General features: G+C 39.0%; 2 protein-coding genes across 2 annotated transcripts; one reads left to right on the top strand and one right to left on the bottom strand.

The window, feature by feature from the left end:
- The first annotated feature begins 52 nt into the window (after positions 1–52).
- Positions 53–13,850, top strand: LOC110068383 (DNA-binding protein SMUBP-2-like). The gene is made up of 11 exons (XM_089278804.1): positions 53–327; positions 3,656–3,851; positions 4,304–4,592; positions 5,422–5,493; positions 6,480–6,608; positions 7,050–7,318; positions 8,042–8,188; positions 8,808–9,111; positions 9,685–9,808; positions 10,638–11,366; positions 12,077–13,850. The coding sequence occupies exons 1-11, from the start codon at positions 75–77 to the stop codon at positions 12,622–12,624; spliced, it is 3,060 nt and encodes a 1,019-aa protein (XP_089134930.1). The 5' UTR covers positions 53–74; the 3' UTR covers positions 12,625–13,850.
- Positions 13,851–14,421: 571 nt separating this feature from the next.
- On the bottom strand, positions 14,422–17,216 carry LOC149098164 (uncharacterized). Its single transcript, XM_089278809.1, has one exon. It carries the CDS (start codon positions 17,137–17,139, stop codon positions 15,868–15,870), a length of 1,272 nt encoding a protein of 423 aa, XP_089134935.1. The 5' UTR covers positions 17,140–17,216; the 3' UTR covers positions 14,422–15,867.
- Positions 17,217–17,628: the final 412 nt, after the last annotated feature.

The raw sequence follows: 17,628 nt of genomic DNA, 5'->3' as shown, positions 1-17,628 counted from the left end.
TACATTTGAAACGATCTGCGTTTACGCCCATTCTGCATTTGTGGCTCATTTGCCTTGCACTGTAGTGAGTCATCATGGCGGCCGACGTTTCTCGGTTTGTGTTGAAAACAATTTCTCTTCTAAATTTAGAAAGAAAAGCAGAAATCGAGGAAACAAGAACTCTGCAAGAAAACATAAGTCCAAAGGAACTTCAAAAAAGGGGTGTCTGTCTACTGAAACTTCGTATTCGAGCGCGGAGAACAGGTTTATATGGAAGGTCCCTTTTGACTTTTGAAATCAACAAACCGGGTACAGATGGAAAACTACCTTCGCATTCTCTTACTCCAGGTAAATAGTAGACCACAATGGTGTTCCTAAATAATAAAATTTCTCTTCTCAGGGAAAGGAGTTTTTTTCTTACGCAAAAGTTTCCCTTGGTTCCAGAGCCACGGAGTTTGTGAAACCTTATGTTACCATATATGATTTTACTGTAGATGAACTGTATTTATCATGTATTCTCTATTTTCCAATTGCCCATAATTCACTCTGTTTGTCCCCCAAATTTTGCATAAACTATTGTTGTGAAATGCTCTTGGGAATATGCAGACCTCCCAAGAGTATTTCACAACAACAGTTTATGCAAAATTTGGGGGGCAAACAGAGTGAATTATGGGCAGTTGGAAAATAGAGAATATACTTTGTACGAAGTTTAATTTAAATTAAATATTCATTATGCATGACCCCATAAGCTACTGAACTTTAATTTTTATAGCCTGCATATCAAACATTCCCATACAAGCCCAACAACTTAGGCCGCACAAAGGAGTTTTTTTGCATTTGGCCGTGCAAAAAATGGGGCGTTATCGTGCTTTAATTAAGGTTGTTTGTCTGTCTCTCTGTCTGTCTACACACAAAAAATGCAGGATATTGTATATTTGATAAGGTTAATATTACAAGTGAATAAGCTTATATGAAAAATCAAATATTTGAACTATGGAGAAAGATATGAAGACATGATTGATCATTATACGCACAACTAGTATTTTTTTTTAAATAAATTTATTTATTTCATGCACAACAAATTACTTTACAATAAGATACTAAAAATGAGTCAAAGAAAAATGAAACTACTTGCAATGCGATAACAGTAACAAAACAACACTTGTGCTACTAAGAACAATACTAATACTACGATACAATACAATTACTTAACAAATTGATAAATTTAATTAAGTTACTTACAAATGGATAGTAACAGTGTTTGCATTTGCACAGCTAGCCTCCAATAATTTATTTTTCAAAAAGTTGGACCATTTTTTGTTAAAAGAAGGTAGTTTATTTGTCGTAATCACGAGGTATTTTTTAAATTCAATTTTTTCGTTAACAAAGGTTACAAAATCTGTGAACTGGGGTCTTATTTCATCATGTACTGCATTAATATAAAGAAAATGTTTTCCAATCATGATCAAGTGATTTAGGGTTAAACTGGACGAGGTGTATCTTAAAACAACATGTATAATTTCGTTTTGCTCCAAAGCAATGTTTCCTCCACATGTAGCGTTGTACCACTTTGTAAATTTATTCCAAAAGGATTCAGCAATTGGACATTCCACAAATAAACGGAGTGGTGTTTGATTAATGTCATGGCAATAAGGACAATCTGGTTGTTGTTTCGTTTTCATCTTGTACAGAATTTTATTTGTATACAGAATATTATGAACTATTTTATATTGAAACACAGATAATTTTACCTCACTTGTGACACGAAAAGGAAGTGAGTAGATTTTTTGTCTTTCTTGAAAGATAAAGCCACATTCAATGAGTCTTCTCTCTGCAGTTGGAGGAGGGAAGTGCTGGTGATTGAGTAAAGTATTGTAAATTGTTTTGCATGTGAGCTTTTCGATTGCAAGTGTTACGTATTCAGTTGACGGTAGAAGACATTCCTGCTTTAGCATAGTTTTCCATTCCTGTGGTATTGCAGATAGAAGACTGTAATACTGTAGAAAATCACTCTTAACGTATTTCTGCATGAAGGTTGTAAAAGTCATCAAGTTGTTGCTTTCGTTGTCAAAAAGGCATGAGAGATTTTCAATGCCCACTTTTTTCCAGCCAGGGAAAAAAACAGATGACTTGTTTACTCAAATAAACTGATTGTTCCATATTATTCAATTTAACACGTCTCCTTTTGTTTTTGGGTTAGTGTTATTAATTTTCTGCCAGTGGGAAATTATATCTCAATAGAATTTTGGTAAGTTTTCATTCAGGGGTAAATATTGAATGTGATAGTTACACCAGAAAAGAAGGTTGCTGCCTACATTGGAAAGTAAGGATAGTGGGATAAATTTGCATGGTCTTTTATCGTTAGCGCATAAGCGCTTTACCCAGACTATCTTTAATGATTTATCAAATAATGTAAAATCTAACATATCAAGTCCTCCCTCCTTCTTATTTTTTATTATAGTCATTTTTTTTGAGTTTTGGATTCTTGTACTTCTATATGTTATCGAATATTATGTTATTTACTTTATCGGTAAACCCTTTTGGAGTGTCTAACATGCTGCAGATAAAAGTTAGTTTAGATATTGCCAATGTTTTGTCTATATTTACTCTCCCATATATAGATATGTCTGGAGACGACCAAATGTTCAGTGTCTTTTTAAGTTTAGGCAACTTTTCAAAGAAGTTTCTTTCAGTGGCAAGTTCTTCATCATCAATTTTAGATTTAGAATGGCATCTTTTCTCTGATGTAATGATCCCAGCCAAAGAAGTATTTGAAATATTTGAAGGGGGGATAAAGTTAAATCAGGGCTTTTTTTGTACTTGAAGGGAGGTGATTTTATTAATTCTGGTTCATTTTTGCACCAACCATATTTCCTTCCATTATTGTATATAAACAAGGACTGGCACTTAGTTTGAGTCAACTGGCCTACAAACTTGTTACTTTGAGAGTGAATTGTATCAACAAAAGACTATTTTCACTAGTGCTGGAAATACTTTTTCTTACTTAGAAGTGATTAACAATTTAAGTGATAAACTGAAAAATCAATCCAAAGTCATACACAAAGTAATACTTTTAAGAATACTTAGCAGTGATTATTGGACAATTGTCAATGATGAAAGTACACATATTTGTTTCATATCAACGCAAGTGTGGAAAGTCCATTTCAGCAGGAAAATATGCCAAATCAAATGAATTAACAACAACAACAAGGTTTATTTGAACTGTAAAATTAACTTAATTACTAATTAATAAATAAATTAAAAAATTAATTCATACATATACAGTTGCTGGTCACCCAAAATAACTAAAGAGCTAAACTAGTTGGGTATATATTTCAAAACAAACATGGTCTGTAAACAAGATTTTCAGGACAAACTACTATTTCATTTAGTTACTCAGATATGATGTCCAAACATACTGTAAAATTAATTGAACAATATTAAAAAAAAAGTGGCCAAGGGTGGACTGTTGTTTCCAGCACTGCACCTGTGACATCAAGAACCCATTTAAAAGCATACTCAGTCATAACAGGTGTCACTGTATATGTAGCCTTCTCTCCTCTCCCCACAAAGAACATACTTGCAGGGTACTCTCTGCACACATTATGGTTCTTAATGACAGCCCTGTAAACGTATAGATAGGGTAAACATTTTTTAATAATATATTTTATTTTAGGTGATATAGTTGGACTTGGTTGGTTAAATGCCAACCAAAAAGCCAGTGACATTGCCTCTGGAATCGTTAGCCGTGTAACCCAGACAGCTATAACAGTAGCATTTGATGAGACAGCTGACAGCCTTGCATTTGATGATGACGGGCCATTTAAACTTATCAAACTAGCAAATGACATTACTCACAAGAGGATCAAAAGGTTTGCGAGGAAAAATGTTCTAATAAAAGTTCCTTATCTAGTGCATTATCTTTCTGATTTCTAATACGATAAACATCCAATTTCGACATATGATACGAATGTTTTGTTTCTGCAAATATCTTTGCACCCCATTGAAGGTATTTTAATTTGCGGTTAGAATTTGCCCTCTCCACCCCCCCTCCCCTGCCCCGATCTGTCTGGAAATTCCATTTTATCTTCATACTTTCCTTCAAAAGTTTTGTATTTTAAGACCTTCCACTCCCTCCGCATTTCCGTTGACCTTGGAGCTTACATTTTTACATATGTAAGCTGAACAAGTCTGAAGCAACCCCAGATGAACCAATTGCAATAAAATTTAGCTTGAAATTTTTTGATTTTGGATGCCAAAATGTTTTAATAACATTGTAAGTTGTTAACTGTCTAGGACTAATCTGCTGCTTTTTGACTTTTAGCGCCCTTGATACTTTAACTAAGTACAGAGAGGGACCTGCTGCTCACTTAATCGATGTGCTGTTTGGACATTTGTCTCCTGGGTCGCCATTACAAATAAGACCTTTTACTGAAGGAGGGGAGAAGCCTTGTGTGTTCTTCAATCCTGATCTTGATGATTCACAAAGGCAAGCTGTGAAGTTTGCTTTATGTCAGAGAGAGGTAGCCATTGTTCATGGCCCCCCTGGAACTGGAAAAACCACGACTGTGGTCGAGATCATTATCCAGGCAGTCAAAAATCTCAACATGAAGGTGAGGTTTAATATCACTCAGTTTGTTGGGATAGCTTACAATGTATCTCTAGATCAGAGTAGCTGAATAGTGTTTTATCATGAACACCACAGTAATTTTGAATTTGAAATACTTGGACACCTCTCTGAAGTGTAAAACTCAATATAAAATGGACACCTATACAGTGCACATACTGTGAGTGATCTCCTAGGGTGCATTTCATTGGAAACAGGGATGAACTGAAGAATCCACTCTAGGCATGGATTCTTTGGTTCCTTTGATGCATCATGATCAGAGTGATCTTCAATTTATTAATCTTTTTAGTTAAGAAACACAAAAGCCATTTTTGAATTTAAGAATCCAATCTTGGATTTTCCCAAAGAAATGCACCCTTAATTGCACAATTCAATCTCCAAAGCAAGTGTCCTCATCTTTACAGCATATGCAGACCTTGATATGTACAGAAGACAGTTCAATATGTAATTTTAAAAAAGAAGACACCTCGGACCTCATACGTTCTTATTGTACACTGAAAGGGAAGTTCCAAGCCTGTTCCAGTTAGTAGTTGGGGAGGAGCAAAAAAAAAAAGGTGAGCAAGAGAAAAAATTAGGAAGGGATCTTTTCCCTTCCTTGCCTTTGTCCTCCCTCATTTTTCTCTCGCTCACCTCTTTTCTTTGCTCATCCCCAATTCCTGAGAGCCTGGAACAGGCTAGGAAGTGTCCTGCCCAGGAACTCAACACCACTGCAAAAGCCAGCCTACAGATTTGAGGCCACTGCATAATAATTATCTAGACTGGCTATTATTAAATAATACTCATTCGAGTAATGATTTGATGTGGTTTTATGACAGGTTCTAGCTTGTGCACCTTCAAATGTTGCAGTAGATAACATGGTTGAGAAGTTGGTAAAAGGCAAACTAAAGGTAAGAGAAAAAGAATTCCATTTTTCACTTGCATTCACTGAAAGGTTCATATGGTATTTTCTGGACATTTTCAGCAATTTAAAGTGCCCAGTAGAGCTTTATTATTTTAACAACAAATTGCTTAAACATCACGTGGACAATATTGCTCCAGTGATTTGGTTAAACGTCGGTTCACAAACTGCTGTTTATTAAAATTCTTTAAAAACTCTATAAACACCGTGAGAACTAAAATAAAATATACAAGTAAACAACAAATGAGCTTGCGAAAATAACAGGATATAAATACATTTCACATGCTTCGAAAGTTGCAAAAGTGAAAGGAGAAAACTTAAGATCGATTTACAGTAACGGTAAAACGATGCCGTATACAACTTAACTTTATCTAAAACCTTAAGACTTAAATTTACAATTCAGAAGCGGTGAAGCTGAACTTAAACGACTAAAGATACAAACCGCTTACATAAACGAAGTAAAATAGCGTAAAAAAATAATTACCTTGGTGCTGCCTTGATCACCAGAACAATGATAAACTTGGAGAAACTTGTTAACTTGTGGTGAATTAACAGATCTTGCGTCAACTGATCTTGCTAACGAAAAAGCTACTTTTTAAAACGCTAGTTGGGTGTGGCGGCGCTACGCGTGTGCTTTCGCGACACCACAGAACTTACTAGAAAGACCTAGAAACAAGGATAGCGTACACGCGAAACAAATACGCATGAAAAAGCCTTGAATAACTGAATACACGTACAAATAAACTTCCAATGACTTAAAAATAGTACTCTCAAGGCTACAAAGTATAGTAATTGAGCGTAAAACAGCTTAAATTAGAAACCCGTTGAAAACTTGCGCAATGTTACATGTGCAAATTTGTTGCAGAAGCGTGCGCCGTTTCAAGTGTCGTACATTGTGCGCGCACAACTTAACTGCTGTAGCTACAGACAATCATTGACATTTGGTAACTGAGTTCATTTTTCTAAATTTGTCAGGTTGTGAGGGTTGGTCATCCTGCTCGTCTGCTCAGTGTTGTTCAAGAGCATTCCCTGGATGCCTTGCTGTCTAATTCTGAAGGCACAGCCATAGTACGAGATGTGAGAAAGGATATTGATGACACACTGGTATGAACATTGTCCAAGTTCATTGTCAATTTCACTGTATTCTTCTTCAGTCTTAGATTTCAATTGTTTGCGGTGGCATAGTGTTGAGGGTAATGGCTTTCTGATCCAGGGGTTCTGGGTTCAAATTGCCCCTCCCTGCCAATAGATGGACTTAAATTTCATGATCCTGAATTCAAGTCCTCCATGCTTTGTGAATAACCCCCTGGTCAGCCTTATACTAGGAGGATACAAGCAGCACTGGAATAGAAGATGAAAAGCAGAGAATTACCTTAACTTACTGCTAGCTGCAGCTGGCAGCTCAGGTCACTTTAGCCATCGCAAACCCAAAAGGGCAGTATGGCGCCCATGTTTCATGCCATTCCCTAAAAGTGTCTCACCTCATAGACAGTCTAACTCGCTGCTGTCTAACTGGCAACTCTGTATTTACTAATTTACACACAGGCAAAAGTAAGAAAGTCAAGAAATCTCTCAGAAAAGAAGCATCTTAAACAAGAAATAAAATCACTGAAAGGAGAGCTCAAACTAAGAGAAGACAAAGCCATAACAGAAATTCTAACCAAAGCTGATGTTGTCTTGGCAACCAATACTAGCGCATCCTCGGACGGCCCGCTTAAACTTGTGAAGCTAGAACATTTTGATTTGGTTGTTATTGACGAAGCTGCACAGTCTCTTGAAGCTGGCTGCTGGATACCGTTACTTCGGGCGCCAAGGTATGTAATGCCAGAGGTAAACTATGATATTAGTACAGAGAAATCGAGAGAAATATATTGCCATTCTGTTTCCATCTCTCTTGTCTTGAAAGTTTGTGTTGATGTGACTTGAAATTATAACCTACTCTCTCTTCCTCTTTCGTCACCCCCATTTCCCTGTTCCTTAACGGCTTGCTAAACTTTGGTTGTAAGGGGAACTGTAGGCTACTTGGAATTTCAGCCACGTTAATACCAGTCATCAAAGATTTAAAGGGAGAAGGTAGCGAAATTATTGACATGACTGTATAGCAGTTCTGAAGAGCGGATTTTTTTTTTTTTTTTTTTTTTCAGGTCCTCAATTACCCTTCCACCCCAATCCTGACCCCAGAGAACATTTTCAAGGAAATAAACCCTTGGGGCGAAGTCCTCCCCCCCCCCCCCCTGTAAACTTTCACCCAACCCTGGGATAAGGCCCAAAATTTTCTACCGATGACGCGGCTCGACAGGGATGCGTGTAGCATCCTGATTGGCTGTTTCTCAGTTTTGGAGTTTTTCCAGGGCAACGAACAACCAATGAGACTGTACGAATCTCTGTAGACTGCAGAACCGCGTCATCAGTGGGGAATTTTTTGGGTCCAATCTCCCACGTTCCTTGCGCGGAGACTTATTGTACATGTGAAGAAAGTAAGGTGAGTTAAGCATTTACTCAGGCTCCGATTTAAGCGCTGTTTTCTGCCATCACAGGTGTGTTCTTGCTGGTGATCATCTCCAGTTGCCTCCAACAATCTTATCAACGGAGGCGGCTAAACAAGGTCTAGAAGTCACGTTAATGGAGAGACTTATAAAACTACTGGGAGATGGCGCCGTACGCATGTTAACTACTCAGTATAGGTTAGTAAAAAGATAACACATGGTGCGTTCAGAACACCACCCAGCGCACGGTGCCTAGATTGATGTAAAGACAACCCGGGCTATAGACACTTGCTAAGACCTGTCTTGAATAAAAAGAGTCTGCATATGAGCCAAGTGCCCCATCAAACCGGCGCTTATCTCCGGTTTCTGTAGCATGAGATGACTAGGAGTATTTCTACTCCCTCGTGCTAGTCCATCGCAGGGTTACCCCCAGCATTAAGTTCGCTGGTACCCCTTTATACACCTGGGTGGAGAGAGGAACTGTTGAGTAAAGTGTCTTGCCCAAGAACACAACACAACGTCCTCGGCCAGGGCTCGAACCTCGACCACTGGATCTGGAGTCTGATTATGAGGCCGCCACACCTCCGACTTCGGCTTCATCTCTGTTTCTCTCTGATCGCTTCTCGTTTCTACCAAACCACTAAGGAATCAAGACTCCAAGTCTATAGCTTTGCATTTTACATAAAATGATATTTTTTATACACAGTTAGAGAGTTTTGTGCATCATGGTATTCTAACCCATTTTATCGCGAAATGATGACTTAAAATCATGTTCAGGTATTGATTTTTTTTACGATATTTGACTTTCTTCACACAGAATGAATGAGGCGATCATGAAATGGTCGTCAGAGAAACTTTACGAGGGTCGACTAAAGGCAGACAGCTCCGTCAAATCTCATTTGCTGAAGGATCTTCCAGGAGTACAGGAAACAGATGAGACGTCACTTCCGCTTCTATTGATAGACACCGCCGGATGTGACGTCAGAGAAAAGGAGGTGGAAGATGAAGTATCGAAAGGGAATGAAGGCGAGGCTGACATCGTGGCTGCGCATGTTGTGGCACTTATTACCGCTGGACTTCAGCCAAGTGATATCGCCGTCATCGCTCCTTATAACTTGCAGGTGATTGAACGGAAAACACATCATTTGGGTAACCAACGGGAGTTATGATTGGTGGATGGTTGCCTTGGAAACTGGAAACCAATGATAATGAGCAATGTAAACAGTTTAAATGTCTTAGTGCCTAAAGCTAGCGCTTGATTTCCCAAACGGTTTCAGGACTGGTAAAGACTGAAGTTAAGTAGCTGTTACAGAGATACGTAACGTACCGTTACCACTTGATTCAGTTGTGGCATCTTTTTGACAAATTTTTTTTGACAAATTTTTTCTTGGCTTCTATTTGAACTGGCTTATCAAGACATGGGAACTGTCGAGGGCGGAGATTTTCAGTTGTCAAATTCACTCTACAGTCTTGTGGGAATTTCAAAAGTCTCGACCTACGAACGTTTGAAACCACTGAGCGGCAAGTTGTCGCAGTTTGATAGGTTATTTGAAACGGAAGCCATCAGAAGTTGTCAAAAAGATGTCAAAACGATGTCAAAATACCAAGAACTTTCCTAGGAGACAACGGTAAAGCACGGAGCATGGTAAGTTATCGAATACAGTTCTTATAAAGCAATGATCTTTCCCTTCTAGGTGGAGTTGCTAAGACTGCGTCTGTCGTCGACATACCCAGCGCTAGAAATAAAATCCGTTGATGGCTTTCAGGGAAGAGAGAAGGAAGCTGTTGTGATATCCTTAGTTCGCTCCAACAAAAAAGGTAATTTAGATTAATCTGGTGCTTTTTTTCGGTTTTGTAGCCTGTTTTTCTTGTTGCTCTCTTCATAATAAACCGTGCGGGACTCAATCAGTCATGAAAAATGAAGTGAGGAGCATTCTAGGGAAACAGTTGGAAATGCTAGTGTCTCTAAATTTTGAAATATTATAATTTTGAAATATCGTTTCTCAGAAAAGAAAGATTTATGTGGAAGAGCAGTCCTCAAGCCCAGCAACTTTTCGTTTTTCTGATGTTTTGTCGAGAATACATTCTGTACACTAAGAACCTTGGTTTAAACGCCATTGTTATATACAGGATATATAACTGGAATTGTATCCCCAACACCGAGTGTTCTCATGCATTGGCTACTTCGAGGTCACATGACATCTAACAAAATAACTGTTTCCCGCCAAAAGTATCTGAGCGGTAACATTACAAAATCTTTGTCGTCAGAGGGTAACAGAATGTTTATTAAACACCGCCGTTGATTTGTTTTCACATTACACCTTGTAATGTCTTCGTTGCGCTATATAACAAATCACTTAGTGACTGGTCCCTCGCGAAACCAGTTAATATTGTTTCCCTCGAATCTCAATATTTCTCGGCTCCACCACCGGGAAATATTGAGATTCTCGGAAACAAAATCACTTGTTTCTCTCGGGACCTGTCATGAGATGTCTTCCCGGGCTTGCTGCAAATTACGTTTCCTGCACTTCTCGCCAGTTGCGTGTTCCGCGCGTTTTACCGCAAATTACGAATGTTTTTTTGTTTTTCCTCGCCTGTTAAAGGTACACGATGTTGTTACAAAATGCTCTTGTATCTTTGCTTTTAGGAGAAGTTGGTTTCCTTGCCGAACACAGACGAATCAACGTTGCTATAACCCGAGCCCGACGCCATCTTGTCATTGTAGCCGATTCGGAGACTGTTAGCCATGATGACTTCCTTAAATCTCTTGTGAAATACTTGAGCAGTGAAGGCGAGGTCAGATCTGCTCATGAGTATCTTCAGGATTCGCTCACGACGGCGGTTGATTCTTGCTCTAACGAACATGGTGAAGTTCTGTTGACCCAAACGACAAGAGACTACAAGAAGAAAAAGGGTTTAAACGCAAAGAAAACCATCATTCTTAAAGAAAACGATGTCAAAGAGAGAGATAAGTTAAAGGTAGTAGAGGCCGTAGAGAACAGATCAATAAATAGTGAAGTTGAATCCAGTACAACAGAGAATGTCTCACAGCAAGAGCCAGTGAATGTAACTCCTGAACCACCGGCTGTTAGTGAAAGAATCCCTTCAAAGCCAGGCGAGAAAGACATAAACGAACCTCTACTACCTGGTAGTAATACCGCGACGGCAAAATACAGCCGTGAAACTCTTGAGAAAGAAATTGTGGATTTTATTCAAGATGGGTCCAAGTTTGAGCTCTCCTTTCCGAAGACCTTGAACTCCCAGCAAAGGTTTGATGTTCATAGCATTGCGGAGAAGCTGTCGCTCTGCCATGAAAGTAGAGGAGAGGGAAAAGAGAGATATATTGTGGTTAGAAAAGCCAAACCGGCGTCAAAAGGTTTGTTTATGGAGTCTATGAGTTCCTTGCTCCTAGAAAAGAGAAAATTTGGAACCAGGGTGAAAGAAATAACTTTATTTAAGTGTCATATGTATTTAACAATGTTGTGCTAATTGGAGACACTTAGAAGTCAATTTGATTTAGAATTTCAATCTATAGAAGAATAGACTATGGGAAAGAGGTTACCAATGTCTTGACTTGCTTATGGAAAACACTCTAATCTCTTCTCGCGATCAACTTTTCCCTGCTCAAGAAAGTCCAGAGAGTCAACCTCAAACATTCCATACTGATAACAAAACGTCCCAGAGATTTGTTTGTAATAATGGGTCGGAATTTCTTTTGTCTTACCTCGTGAAAAATTCCAAACCTTGCTTGTGGTAATCTGAGACAAACTGTTTCTTGAGCAGGAGGGAAACTGACCGCAATGGGCGATGTTCTAAGGGAGGATAGGAGGAAGTATGATTGAAGCGATTTTGACAATTTCAATAGCCTAAGTATTCTCCCTATACTTCTTTCCCCCGACCGGGTTTGCCATCTGTGTGATACGATTGATAAACAATGGTAGTTCTAGTCAGTTCATATATGTGATGGAAAGAGCTGCATGGAAACTCAACATGCAACAGCTGCCAGCCAACTCTTAAGGTGTGTATTGATGCCGAATTTGAAAAAAAGAATTCTTTGTTTTTTATTTTTTTCCTTTGTGACTACAGATAATGAAGAGGATTCTGAACTGGTCACTACTTGCTCTTTGTGCAAAAAGCGAGTACCAAGCTGTAATCTTCAGCTTCACTCGCTGCGCTGCGAGCAGATAATGAGATCAAACTTGGGGGAAAGCAGCAAAATGGAGCGGAGTGAGGAAACACGCTCTGGAACAATCTCCAAACTGCAGAAAAACAAGGCAAAAACAAATAAACCTTCTCCCAAACAACCAGAGGAAGACTTCGACAAGATGTTGGCTTCGTTCACCAAATTAGACACCCAATGTGCCTTTAATGGGTGTAACCAGAGCATAAGAACTTTGGGACAGTTGTGCAAATGTTGTGAAAGAACTTATTGTTTGTCGCATCATATCCCTGAGGTTCACGGCTGCGGAGAAGCGGCTAAAGTGAGAGCTAGGCAGCTTGCCAGCAAGCCAAAGAGTGCTAAACCGAAAGCTTTGGACGCTAATCGTAAAGTGCTGCTTCATCGGAAGCTGGATAAGAAACTGGTCGAAATGTCAGGACAAAGAAAATCTAAACGTAAAGACAGAGACCATTAGTAAATACTCATAAGAGCTCTTATTATATCTCTCAGTTATTACACGCGCTGTGATTGGTCAATTTAGCGAGCCGTGGCCCCTCTAAAATTTAAAGCTGTTACCAAAATGTACCACCAAGTGACGTTTATGACAGGTAAAAAACTTAGTCCGGGTGCCCGTGACCGACTATGGCCGTCCCGTTTACTTGGAAAGCTAGCAAATTTTAACTTTACCAGAATTATTCCATGGACCTTGGTAGTTAATGCTAGGGTGGCAGTGGAAACTCTCGAGTGGGCAGTTTGTAGTTACATGTGTGAAAACATTTGCAACGCTAATGTGGGGACTGGAAGTAACTCTGTACCACTAGTTGTATAGAGACTATGCTAAGAATCAAACATATTTTGGGAATAGCTGCTTTCCTCATATGCTCACGTTGTCTATGGTTGTGAGAGCTGTCTAAGAGATGTGAGAGATGTAATATTAAAATTTATTATATGGAGAAGAGTGTTTTACTGGGAACTAAACCACTCGTAGATTCCATCCGCCACTTCATCCGGAACCCGAGTGGCGTATTTTCCGTATGTCACCTTTGTGAGTGTCGTATCGTTCAATGACTGCACGATTCCCGCCTTTTGCTTTTGTTGAATTGGTTTCTCCATGTAATAAAAAGAACATTACACGTTGGCTCGAAGATATGAATTTTATGTTCTCGTGGCAAGAACAATATCTCACTCGTTCGCTTCGCTCACTCGTGAGATATTGTTCTTGCCACTCGAACATAAAATTCATATCTTCTCGCCACCGTGTAATATCCTCTATATACACGTAGAAATTAATAATATTTCATTAGGGATGTTCCCCCAGAAATTGCACTTAATGAAGAAGCTCACTGTGTTTAATTTTTAGAGGGGCTGCTTCAATGTTTAACCGAATATTTGCCAAATTAAGGAAGTGTAAAGAAAAACTGGTAGCTTCCCTTCCATCTTCTGTATGTTAATTTCCAAATTACCGTGGAGACTGAGTACTTTTTTTGTCTTATTCTTGTTTTTGCATTTACTTTTGACTCGTATATTTTTTGGTTCTGTTCAATCATATATCGGAGTATTTGTTATCCACAGGCCGCGCAAACTCGGTGGTATGTGACTGTTGATGTGTTATAGATTTTGCAAGAGAAACTCCCTTTAGTCCTAAATATGCTTAAGTAAAGCTATTTTAAAATAAAGAAATAAACTTTACTTGTAATGTAATGTCACACGTAACATATGCATTTTCCACTCTTGGTGTACAAAGTGTAATTTCAAATGGCTGTTGGATTGTGACTGTGCTCACGCCAAAAAAGCCTGGAAAAGCGCATGGAAACATCGATCACAGAAAACCGAATAGCATTTGAAATTCTCAGCGCAGTACGGTTGCCGTGATGAGTTGATGCGATGGTTAATTCATCTGTCCTTATGGCAGTTGTGTTTTTATGGCGATTTAGCCTATGAGTGGTCCCTCTTTCGCTTAGTCCATCGTGCGTGACGCATAACCTCGAGGAAAACATTTCGTGCGAGCATTTTTTTTTTCCCTCGAGGTTTACTTACAGTCATGTTCAACTAAGCGAAGGAGGGAATCAAATACTCCTAGTCTAATGGCGATTCTGTGCTTTGTGAAGCAAAAGCGATTTGTGGGACGATGTCGCTTAGAGTCACCGTTCTTGCTTTGTTTTATGAGCCGGTTAAGAGGAGAACGAAGACTAAGAAAATCGAATGAAAAAAAAAAAACACAACAAATTGGACAAAATAAATAAAACCACAAACTCGTCGAAAATTGACGCAATTTGCACCCAGAATGCATGGAAGTTTATTTTTATGCTTGATTTTAGTATATTTAGGACCGGTAAAGGGAATTTCCCATAGAGAGTCTATTAAACGCGTGAATCAACAGTCAGATGTTGAGTTTGTGTCGCCTGTGGATAAATAACAAACATTAGGACATATTGAGCACTATTTTGTCACTAGAAGCGAAAAAAGTGTCACGCAACGTGTCCACAAATGGTGGACTTTGACACTATGATAAATCTGTCTGTATAAAAACCTCGGTTGTCGATGAAAAACGTTGATTTTAGCAACAGACAGAGGTTAAAAGTCAGCTAGTGAAATCATTTATATATATTTAATCAAGTGACGGCGTCGAACGCACTCTCATAATCTTTTAACGATCTACATTGCATGTTGCTGCCCCTGTTGCAAGTTGTGGCAATATACTACTCAACATTGGAATCCAGTCTAGTTACCTGTGTGAATATCTGCATTACAACGCTATTCATAAAGATTTTGATTTCAAAATAAAATAATCACCGAGTCACGACGTAACAGCACACTGTATGGTGACTGTTGTGACGTCATGTCAGTGTTGGTCATTATATTCTACAAGTGATGTGAAGCAGCAGTCTATTCGATCCGTTCGATGTGTTTATCCTTGTAGAATTGCAAAGAAGATATAACGGTCATTAAGATAATGTTCTCTTTCTTCATATGCCATATTGACATCCACACAAATCCCTTTTGAAATGTAACTGATCTTGTCATAATTATTAAAACTATTTCGAATCTGATCGAAAACTACGAAATTGATCTTTAAAAAAAACTGTTTTAAACTAAATTTTACGCAACTTTCTGTTGCCGTCGGCAAAGTTAATTTCTTTAACGTACAAATTGGTAAGCATACGGTGAGTAGAATACAGGCCCGGGGGAGGGGTATTTCCGTAAATTAGGAAGAGGTGTGTGCCGCGAAGGGTCTTAAACTCTGACCCTATTTAAGGATGAAGGACATGAAAAATGAAACTTATTTAAGGCCCAAACCGGAAAAATAACACCCTATTCAAGGGAAGAACAAAAACTAAGAATAGCGTGGACGGTTCCACTTTATTTTGTTTCTGTAACATTGGAAGTATACGAATAGTTTCTTTTAACCGATTTATTTGTTTTGCATTTACCTGGGCATCTACGCACTGCAAATTTGGCTGATACAATTAAGGTACCCTATCTAAGGATCACATCGGGAAAACAATGTCAACAGGGGCAAAAATGATACCACGATCGAGAACCTCAAAAACCTTACCCTATACCGCGGCACATTCCTGTATAGCCCATATATGGGAGTACCCCCCTCTCCAGGGAATACGCTCGCTAGAGTGTAACTAGAGTGTCGCTAGAGTGCAACTAAAGGTTTCTAAACTGTCCATCACATTCGTTGTCATCTTCTCTGACTTTATATCTTTGGTTAGGAAGTCTTGAACAGGAAGTAAGCAACAACTATACCAGCTAGAAACCCGAACATAAGTAGAAAACTTGGCGTCTTGTACCACTTCCTCCTTGTCAATTGCTTATCAACAAGGTAACGACTTGTTGCCGAGCCAATCCAAGTTTCCAAACCGTCTTCCGGTAGCTCTATGAATCGGTCGTTCAAGCCACGAAGCATCATCTTTGCAAACGTGAAACAATTATGGCCAGTGGGGTTGCTACTCGACCTTGCCGAACTCCCAGCCAACACACTGTTGTCGCCTAGTATATGATATTTAGGAGGCTTTTCTTGCTGGGCTTCGATCATCCGTATCAGATTTTCAGCAGCGGGTTTGGCAATCAGCCAAGTGGAAAACAACAAACGGTCGCTCGCTCGAACGTCCATCATTCTCTTCTGGCATTTAAACAACAGCCGGTCGCTAGTTCGGTCTGCTACTGCTACTGACTCATAGGACTCCATTCTGACTTTACCTTCTTCTGTTCCTGGTCTGACGGCATCAAACCAGTGTACGGCAACAAAATCAGCGAACCATATCTTCGACTTTCTGCCTGTCTTTCCTTCGAGCACAATAAAGGCATGTTCCGAATTAGACCGATCAGGCAGACGCACTAGGGAAACTGTCCAACACTCATCTGTGATCACTCGGGTCGGGTCGACTTCACTACGTTTGTGGACTGTGCTTGATGACTCTAGTCGAGGTAGCGAGTTGAATATCATCAGTTCACTTCTAAGGCCCCCACATACTTTCTTCTTCAGCCTTACTCTAATACTGTCTAAGTCTTGATCGAATTTGAAATTCATGTAGTTGTCACAAATGTCCTTCAGTTCTTCTTTCAGCTGATCACCAATATCTACTCCAAGGTCTTTTACACGTCCAATTAAATCTTGAAGAAACACTAGAGGAGCTGCTGTTTGGTTTTTGACCACGCTAACCATAACCAGACTACGGAAGAATTGTTCCGCAGCGTAACCCAATTCATACAGTTGGGACATGGACCCCGTTTTATGGAGATTGATGTATTCCTTAACTTTGGTGATTTGCTCATCGAGAAATTCTCGACTCAATTTATCTTGTGTTAAGTCTGGTAACTCTACTCCAAGTTTTAATGCTCTTGTCTTCAAAAGGTCGTAATTTTCCTCAATAACATGGAATGGTTGCTCATTCAGATCTACCAACTCATGCCAAAATAACACCGCTGCACGATTCCCAAGCTCGTATATAAGTTCTTCCACTGTCTTTTCGTGGCTCATATTCGTACTTCGACTTGAATTTGGAGGCCAGATTACGAGAATTGAGCAAACAAAAATATCATACTACTCCATATGATGTTCACGTGACTTGAGAACAATGGAAATTTGATGACTCATTGCCCTTGTATGACATTATCCGCTTCTTGTTTTTCCTAGAATCATATACAGTAATGCCCATTTAACTTGTAGTGGACGTGTTGATAACTGAGTTAAGCGTCCAAAACACAGCCAATATAAACATCCTATGGCCTGTTTAGTGACACCCATATCAGAATGCACATAAATTTATTTATTTACTTGTGTTTTGGAATCATGTTATTATTTCGTTCTATTTCAGTGTACCTATTTTTATCGGCTCTGACCTCATTTTTTTTTTTTTTTAATGGGGTCAGGTACAATTTTATTTTATTTTATTATATAGTTTTTTTTATAAATTAATTTCTGTAAACAATTTTCATGATCTTTCTATCGCACACAGTCTAAGTCCTG

Source organism: Orbicella faveolata, unplaced genomic scaffold (genome assembly GCF_042242905.1).
Source record: "Orbicella faveolata isolate gen_17 unplaced genomic scaffold, um_ofav_v1 contig_46, whole genome shotgun sequence".
Taxonomy (NCBI): Eukaryota; Metazoa; Cnidaria; class Anthozoa; order Scleractinia; family Merulinidae; genus Orbicella; species Orbicella faveolata.
Note: the sequence above shows the minus strand (reverse complement) of the source record. Positions and strands in the feature narration are given on the sequence as shown.